Raw genomic sequence first — 10,000 nt, forward strand, 5'->3', positions numbered from 1 at the left:
GCAAAAAATGCTTTTCTTACTTAGTATTTTTGTCTTGCTTCCAGTCCAAATATCTAAAAATTCTTAAATCAAGATGCATTTACTAGATGAGTAAAATGACATAAGATGTTATGTTCTGTTTTCTGGGGGAATTAATCAAAATGAAGTGAGTTTATGCTTAAAACTAGCAACATTATCTGCCAATGGGGTTAGAAAAATAATCATAATTCAAACAGAAACAACAACATAATTTTTCTACCCCATTGACAGATAATGTTGCTTTTTTTAAGCATAAACTCACTTCATTTTGATTAATTCCCCCAGAAAACAGAACATAACATCTTATGTAATTTTACTCATCTAGTAAATGCATCTTGATTTAAGAATTTTTAGATATTCTGACTGGAAGCAAGACAAAAATACTGAGTAAGAAAAGTATTTTTTGCAGTGTGGCCGGTAACTTTATGACTCCACACGTCTGAGTCAGTCCTCATGGTTTAATCTGCTTTGGCTCTCACCTCGTTCCTGTTCACAGTCAGGTGACGAAGCCCCGCTGCACTCGCTGCGAGGGCCCAGCGCCGGAGACACCTGCTCGAAGCCCTCCAGAGACCCCGAGCCGGGCAGCTGGAGCAGCTCAGGGCCGGCGGAGGGCGACGGCGGGGGCGAGGAGGACGGGTACGGGCAGGAGGACGAGAGCATGGCGTACGGGGAGGGGGAGGAGGGGAACGGACAGGGCAGGTCGAGAGGTGCGGACGTGGAGCTCAGGCTGCCGGTGGACGACTGTGTCTCGGGGTCGTCTTCTGATGTCGTGCCGGCGCAGCTGTCCTCCATATTCACGGACATCACTGTAGACAAAACACATCAGCATTTTGAATATTGTTAGTTGCTCCTTCTCTTGCTTGCAGTTATGTAATAAACCTGGAAGTGCATATTACAACTATTTTTGGCTTTTTGACAAATTGCATGTAAATGTAAAAATGAAGGGACTAGAAATGATTAAATACATACAGTGGCCTTGGAAAGTAAGCAAAACATTTCACAAATAGAAGTTTGTTTGGTGCTAAATGGTCAAATATGATATTTCATCATCTGATGCAATAAAATATATTAATTTTTGACGTATATATTCACTTTTTTGTGTCACTGTCAGCTACATTTTGATTGCGCCCTTCTATATAGTCCATATAGTCTAAACTATATAGTCAGTCTAAAATAAAATTATTTTATATCAGTTAGTTGCCAAAGCAACATTTCAAATGTTTATTTAGTTTAAGCACTAAAAATAATAAAATAACTATAACATAATGCACATTAATGCTAAGACAGATTTGATTGTAATTCAGCATGAATGTCTCAGGAACGGGTGTAAACTACTTTTTCGGTTATACAGTGGCACAAAAGAGTGAATATTAACTTAAAATGTATGAATTTTATTGAATCGGATAACAAAATGTCATATACCATTTTAAATCAAATTTATTTATTTTCGTGAAATGTTTTTTTTTCAGGACTGCTTTATGTATTACAATCTGAATTATAATGTGCATTATGTATGATCTCACTTACTCGATATGCCGTCAGACTCCATTTTGAAGTTGGCGATGTCGTCGGTAGCGGCCCCGTCATCTTCGGCCCCCACCCCTCGGCCCCGGGGCCCCATGGCCGAGAGCCGGCGCCGTGCGTGGATCTCGTCCGAGATGGTCTCCAGGTTTCGAAGGGCCGTCCGGTACTCGGCTTTGGCCTGGGTCAGTTTAGCCTGACGCTCGTCGACCCGTCTCTTCAGTTGCTGTGTGGGAGAAGGAGGACAAGGTAAAGCGGAGAACAGGTCACGCATATTTATTATCCAAAATCAGATCCACGCATATTTACTATCCAAAACCACAAGAGACACTATCCACGCCACTGATCGCAGCAGCAATGAGCACTTTGATCGCTTGATTTAATATTATTATGTACCAATTAATTTTGTCTCAAAATATTTCATACAATACAACATTTAGGTGGGAGTAGCTATTCCATGCCAGTGACGTAGTCGAATGTTCAAATCCAATATGGCGGCGCCCGTACAACAACACCATTTTATCCCTTTTAACAAATTCTGCCATTTGTACCAATGAGAATAAATAAAATATATCTGTTATATCACCTTTACTCAAATTCCAGTTCAGTTCATTTTTAAAGGGCCAGGCAAAAAACGGTGTGTTTTTGCTCACCCTCAAAAAGTGAAACTTTAACATGCTATATAAAAATATCTGTGGGGTATTTTGAGCTAAAGCTTCACACACACACTCTGGGGACATCAGAAACTTATTTTTCCTGATGTTCTCATTATGATGATTCTCCTGATGTTCTCATTATTACATACTGTATTTAAAAAAATATATATATATAGTAAAAAAAAATTAAATGTGTATTTTACATATATTCATTTAATATTTGTAAAACATTGTTTTAATTTATGTTTATATTAACATTTAATTGAAGTAGTCTCATTGCTTTAATGCGCTTGTATGTTTTAAAAATATATTTATTTATTTATTTGCTGTAATTTCCATTATTCTTAAGGGTGATTCTCCCGAGATTATTTTATTACATACTGTATTGTTTAATAAAACATAAAATATACATAAAAACATAATATTTAAAAAAATATTTAAATATAATGTTTTAAGTATTTGACAATTTTTATTTAAATTTAATTGAAGAAGTTTTAAAATATTACAAAAAGATTACTGTAATACAATGATCTGTATATATCAACACAAGTTAATTTCAGTACAATAAAAAATACAATGATGCATAAATCATTTCAATTAAAATAATTTCTGATTATAGAAAATAAAAATGATTACTAATTATTTTATTCAAATTACAGTAATGTTAATTAATCGTGAAATATGTAATTATTTGTCATGAAAACTGCCCAAAAAAAAGAAGAAAAAGTAATTGTTTTAAAACTAGCCTTCATTTACTTTAGATAAAATATAATCGAATATAAATGAATGAATAAAAAAATCTAAAGATATATTTATATAAATCTAAATAAAAAAAGTAATCTTTGATTTTGGGATGAAAAGTATTTAAAGTTATTTTGTGCCAAATAAAAACTGACGTACCTCGAGCTGGAGATAATACTTCGCCTTTAATTCAAAGTACGGCCTGCAGGGGGAGAGAAAGAGGCCAGTTAGAACAGAGTGAGTCTCAGAGCCGGTTTCCATGGCAACAACAGAGCTCTGTGAAAGAACCGGCACATTCCATCAGCAGAAGCACATCTGGAGCACATTAGAGACGCCCCACACTGAACTACACTGAACTACACTTCAGCAGAGGCCCGGGGTGGGGAAGCACAGAGTTCTGGTCATTTATATATGTGTGAGAGAGAGGAAACATTTTGTGGGTTTTCTGAAGCAAACATAATTTTATTCCCAAATATGTTTTTGAAACGAATCATTATGAATGATGCATGTCCTGTAGAATGAGTGCGTGCAGAACTTGTTGAGCAAGATTTTAGGGTGTCTCCTATTTATGTCCATTGCAACCTTTAGATGTATATTGCTGAATAAAAGCATTCATTTCTTACAAAACAAAATCTTACAGACCTCAAAACTAAGTGTAGTGTATGTATATCAAAAACAGACTGATGCATTGATGGATAGGTGGATAAATGGGTGGGTGGATGTTTGGAGAGATGGATGGATGGATGGATGGATGGATGGATGGATGGGTGAATGGAGGGATGGATGGAGAGATTTATGATAGGATGGATGAAGAGATGGATGGATGTTTGGAGAGATGGATGGATGGATGGATGGATGGATGGATGGATAAATGGGTAGATGGATGGATGGGTGGATGGATGGATGGAGAGATGGATGGAGAGATGTATGGATGGATGGATGTATGGAAGGATGGATGGGTGGATGGATGGATGGATGGATGGATGGATGGATGGATGGATAAATGGGTAGATGGATGGATGGGTGGATGGATGGATGGAGAGATGGATGGGTGAATGGATGGATGGATGGAGAGATGGATGGGTGGATGGATGGATGGGTAGATGGATGTATGGATGGATGGATGGATAAATGGGTAGATGGATGTATGGATGTATGGATGGATGGATGGATAAATGGGTAGATGGATGGATGGGTGAATGGATGGATGGATGGATGGAGAGATGGATGGGTGGATGGATAGAGAGATGGATGGGTGGATGGATGGAAAGATGGTTGGATGGATGGATGGATGGAAGGATGTATGGATGGATGGGTGAGTGGGTGGATAAATGGGTAGATGGATGGATGGATGGATGGATGGGTGAATAGATGGATGGATGGAGAGATGGATGGGTGAATGGATGGAGAGATGGATGGGTGGATGGATGGAAAGATGGTTGGATGGATGGATGTATGGAAGGATGGATGGATGGATGGAGAGATGGATGGGTGGATGGATGGAGAGATGGATGGGTGGATGGATGGAAAGATGGTTGGATGGATGGATGGATGGAAGGATGGATGGATGGATGTATGGAAGGATGTATGGATGGATGGGTGAGTGGGTGGATGGGTGAATGGATGGAGAGATGGATGGATGGATGGATAAATAGATGGTTGGATGGATGGATAAATGGAGAGATGGATGGGTGGATGGAGAGATGGATGGAGAGATGTATGGATGAAAGGATGGATGGAAGGATGGAGACATTTATGGGTGAATGGATGGAGAGATGGATAGATGGATGTTTGGAAGGATGGAGACATGGATGGGTGAATGGATGTAGAGATGGATGAATGGATGGATGTCCTCTGACCTGGACTTGTTGATGGTGCGTTTGAGCTTCTTCTCCAGTTGTCTCATGTGGCTGATGGCGGCGTTGTATTTGGTCGCTGTTTCTCTGTGCTCGAGTTCACTGCGTGTCCTGGTTTGCTCCGCCTCCATCACCTGGAAGAGCCAATCAGAGCAGTTCAGAATCACTTTAACCGCATAGCATAGAACAGAATACTGTGGTCTACAGCTACAGGAACTTATATATATATAGCATGTTTATGGAGTGGTGTTGCGTCTCTCACCCTCTGGGTGGCGTGGTTGAGCATCTCCTGCCAGGCCGAGTCAAACTGCCTGCTGTCCTCCTCTAGCAGACGCTCCTCGGCCAGAGCGATGGTCTCCTTCGCTGCCCGCAGGATCTCCATGGCCCGCTGGTACTCCTGTGTGGCTCTCTGAGCTTCAACCTGAGCCTGAAACACATCAGAATATTACGGTTGGTTTCCAAACTCTTGAAATTAAACTTGTGTATGTATATATATTAAAGGGGAGGTATAATGCCCTTTTCAAACGATGTAAAATAAGTCTTTGATGTCCCCAGATTGTGTATGTGAAGTTTTAGCTCAAAATAAGTTTATGTATTTTTATATAGCATGTTAAAATTGTCACTTTTTGAGGTTGAGCAAAAACATACAGTTTTTGTGTCTGTTCCTTTAAATGCAAATGAGCTGCTGCTCCCGGCACAGGGGGCGGAGCTTCAACAGTTCGTGTCCTTTTACCTCACACACACACACTGAACATTTCAAGCACTTTTAGCCTTTTATGTTCAAACCGGAGTCAGACAATGATGGAGAGACTCAAGAAGAAGTGACAACATGTAGAAGCAACAGGACATTTCTGAATGGTTTTCGATTTTATGCAGCTTATGTGTAGTTATCTTCTAGTCATTGATTAGCATATTCTGTCTTCGATAATCTATCAATCGTGTTCCCAGGGGCGGAGTTTATGTAAATTTTAGGGAGGAATGTCGTGTAGTTGTAACAACCAGTAACAACCAAGTAACAACCAGCCGTTTGTTGTAGTCCTTAAAAAGCAAAAAACTATTTTCTTTAGAAGAAAATATCTCCCTTTGCTTTGAACTTTGAGCGCTGCAACTTTGCAGATGTTCAAACAGCAACATTACACACTAACTAAAGTTAGAAAAGTGAAATCATATTCAACCACCCCTTTAAACAATTAGTATGAATGCAATACGTTATGATTTGCTGAAGCATAATTTGCAGACTGATGTATAATTCACGTCTCAGCAGAAACTGTCTTCAGCGAGCTCACATTCTTCATCTCTTGCAATGCATTCGCAGCCGACAGATTCAAGTGTGCACATGTTGTTACGTAAACGATGATGACACATCCTTAGTGTTACCAAGATACCGTAGTAAACAACTGCTGTCAATACTCAGTCATTTGCTCATATTGAGGACGCAGATGTACCACAATTCAGTGCCGTTGTGAGACACTCTCCTGGGTTTCTGTTTCTGAAAGAATTACAGTGTGATTTAAGTGAGTTCAATTGGTACCACTTTACATTGGTTAACATTATTTAGCATTAGTCCCATAGGATCTCACTGTAAACGGCTCCCACACAATTTAATCTTTTGTTTTCTTTTAATTTCCCCGCAACGAACCATAAAGCTTCATCCGTCTGGGCATTAGTCGCTCAGCTTTAATAGATCACATGACCAGCCTCTGTCTCTCTGTGGGACGAGCTTCTCATTTACAGACGATCCCTCTTACATTAGTCAAATCTGTATTCTGATAAAGAATTCATAAAGAAAACTAGTAGCTTGAGACAAGAAGCTAATGTATATTTCATAAAGCTCAATCGTCTCGCTCACCCCCCTGCTGGGTTTGTGAAATTAAATCCATGAGGCTTTTCTCAGTTATAAAGAATATAATAATAATTGTCATTTTCTCAGCTTCTAAAAGGGGGTTTTCCCAATGCTGTACAGTTTTGGTTCCCCAAAATAAACTAAAAATGTAGTGCGAAGATTCATTTTACACCCACTCATCCATTCATTCACAAGGACATTTTAAAATTCTAAAGAACGCTTTTGTGGAATTTAAAGATTCCATGGATTCTGAAGGTTCTTCATGGAACCATCAGTGCCAATAAAGAACCTTTATTTATAAAAGAGTTTATTTAAAAAAGTATTCCAGCTTTAATCTCATGACAGGAGATTCAAAAAACTGGATATAGCTTTACACAGGCAAGGTTAGTAAGTGAATTTATCTATACTAGTTTCATATTAACTTGTAAAATATTTAATCTTTTTCTTTATGTCTTATCTGTGTCACAGTCCATTAAAAATCCCAGCAGGGGTCAGTGGCTCGGTCAGCGCTGTGTGAACGTCAGTGTATTTCTGTTCTGCATGGAAGACTGCAGAAGTGCTCAGTACAGTGTGCAGGTAGAGAGCGAGAGACGACTCACACACTTTGCATTAGCGAGATGAGGGGAACGCTTGGTTTCCTCGGGTTCATGAGCACATAATGCGTCATGTCAAACGTGTCCAGAACTGACCTTTCTGACCATTGTTCAAAACTGAGCATTCAACATCGTGAAACAATGCATGTACAGCAACAAACAATAGCTCTATTTACACCGCTGCTCATGCAAGGATGTGATGATGGCATGTCTGCGAGGGCAAACTCCAGTCTGAAGCAATACCAGACATTAAAGGCTGATATCTAAATTTGCTTTGGCTACTCAGTGGGCGGTTTTCACGTTTTTTTGTGATTTAATTTTTTTTTTATCGAAAAGCATTTTTCTTTAGGTCTTATTTGTCATCTTTAAACTGTATTATATTAAATTAGTACGCTATAGCATAAAACATTTTGGCGTCAGTAAGATTTTTCTGCTCACTAAGGCTGCAATTATTTGATTAAAAATACAGTAAAAACAGTAATAATGTGAAATATTTTTACAATTTAAAATAACTGTTTTCTATGTGAATATATAGTCAAATATAATGTATTCCTGTGATCAAAGCTGAATTTTCAGCATCATTACTCCAGTCTTCAGTGTCACATGATCCTTCAGAAATCAGTAAATATGATGATTTAATGCTCAAGAAGCATTTATGATTATTATCAATGTTGAAAACAGTCGTGCTGCTTCATATTTTGTGGAAACCGTGATACATTTGATGAACAGAAGGTTCAAAAGAACAGCGTTTATTTGAAATAAAATAAAAAACTGTCTTCACTGTAACATTTGGTAATTTTAATGCACGTTTGCTGAATAAAAGTATTAATTTTATACAAAAAAATCTTACTGAAACCCCAAACTTTTGAACAGTGGTGTATTATAATCTTATAGCGGCCTAGATGCTGCATTTCTCCTGACCGGTCAACTGTCCATTGTGTGTCACTCATAATACTGTGATTTTGACCGAGCTGCGCAGTCACAAAGAGCTTGTGTGTCGGCCCGCCGGGGTCTGGAGACACGACAGCCATAAAGCCGTCACTGTGGCTGTGATGTAACTCGTGATGAACGGCTCCTGAAGACTCTCCAGCGTCCCACTGAGGGATTCCTAACATACCGATGCACAGTGACAGATGCATGGAGCTGGAAAACATCGACGGCCTTTTGTGGCGGTTCGAAACGCATTCAATCCAATGAGCGTTTACACTACGAAAGCAATCCGGTCGAATGTGTTTTCAATGACCTCTGGAAGTGGTCAAAAGTGGACAATCTCAAAACGTTTTAGACCCCGTTTACACATGTTTAGTGTCGTCCCCTTGTGATCCGATCGCCTTTAAACACTTTACTCTCGAGGTCAAGGTTAAGGTCAGGTGAAGCTGAGCTCTGTTGACACTGTCATGACAGATTAGAGTTACGTCAATAAAGGTTCTCACTTGCTGTGGAGCTTTTAAGGTCAAAATCACACACACTCGCTCATCTGCCTGTCTGTTCACACACACGTGTTGTGTCCTGTGTGTCTGAAGGGGACAGAAACGCACTCTGTTTCTCACTGCCCATCTCTTCCTCCTGGTAATGCGTTTGACAGGCAGCACAAGTATGATTTTCTCTGGTTTGCTGACCTACTTTCTTCCTAAACTCGGTCAGACATGATGAATTTTTAATGAGCAGCATTCACGAAATCGTGTTGAATTACTATTTAATGACCCCAGTATGATCTGAAGATCTCAACACACCCTAAACTCTGTCTGACCTTCTCAAACTGCCACCGCTATTCCCGCTTTGACGATCAAAGCAAGTTCATCCACCCGGAGAAATGAAGGAAACAAGCCGCTCTACAGACACAATAACTCCTTTAAACGCAGGAAACTTCCCCAGGTTTTTATTAGCATTTGCATTAAAGGGCACCTATTATGGAATTTTGAAATGTACCTTTCATGTAGTGTGTAACATAGATCTAAGTGAACAAAAACATCCTGCAAAGTTTGAAATATGAAAGTGCACCGTATATAAAGTTATTGTCTTTCAAAAGTAAGAGTCGACTTGGAGTCATTTTTATGAATCGTTAGAAGACCGAAGCTTTTTCTCTGACTAGATGACGTCAACTTGTCAAGTTATTTGAATACGATACGCCCACTTATTGCGCTCCAAGGCCAGCAGGGAAACATCATGGCGACGAGACGCTGTGTTCTGAAGTGCGGCTCAAAAGCCAACTTTTTTCATCTGCCCAAGGAGGAGCATTTGAAGACTAAGTGGCTACAATTCATATATACAACTATACCACAGAAGTATAGTCCGAGCCTTGTGCTTTGTTCGCGCCATTTTGAAGACGATTGCTTTTTAAAATGCAATCAAACTTGGATTCGCGAGTCGGCTGATATTGAAGGAAGGTTCAGTTCCAAGTGTATTTGCATCAGCTTCCTCCTCCGTATCACAACCTGTAAGTGTTATTAATAATTGTTGCTTTTATGTTTTATGTAGCATGCTTAATAATTATTTTGTTTGTTGTGTAAGCACCGTTTAGCTTCTAGGTCTTCAATGGCAATAGTGTTTGTCGTTGTCTTAATGAATAGAGTAACGTAACTGCATTGGTTTTTTTGTTGTAAAAACGTTATGTTTATGCATCGGGCTAACGCAAACAAAGACTGATTGTGCTTTTACAATATGAACTCTGGGCTATGCTCACTAACATAACATTAAATTCTTTATCTTATTTTTAGTTTTTTACTACAAACTACAAAGCAGTGGACTATAATCATTATTATAACACGATTT

At 39.1% G+C, this 10,000-nt stretch overlaps 1 protein-coding gene across 1 annotated transcript in view; it reads right to left on the bottom strand.

The window, feature by feature from the left end:
* The window catches only part of sh3bp5a (SH3-domain binding protein 5a (BTK-associated)), a 26,150-nt gene that overhangs the window by 3,597 nt on the left and 12,553 nt on the right, over positions 1-10,000 (bottom strand). The window contains exons 4-8 of the mRNA XM_079591152.1: positions 5,055-5,219; positions 4,796-4,926; positions 3,096-3,138; positions 1,546-1,765; positions 498-824 (exon numbers count right to left, since the gene is read on the bottom strand). Of these exons, the coding sequence (XP_079447278.1) occupies positions 498-824; positions 1,546-1,765; positions 3,096-3,138; positions 4,796-4,926; positions 5,055-5,219 (886 nt within the window). The remainder of the gene's footprint in view (positions 1-497; positions 825-1,545; positions 1,766-3,095; positions 3,139-4,795; positions 4,927-5,054; positions 5,220-10,000) is intronic.

The sequence above is a fragment of the Phoxinus phoxinus genome (genome assembly GCF_949152265.1).
Source record: "Phoxinus phoxinus genome assembly, chromosome: 19".
Taxonomy (NCBI): Eukaryota; Metazoa; Chordata; class Actinopteri; order Cypriniformes; family Leuciscidae; genus Phoxinus; species Phoxinus phoxinus.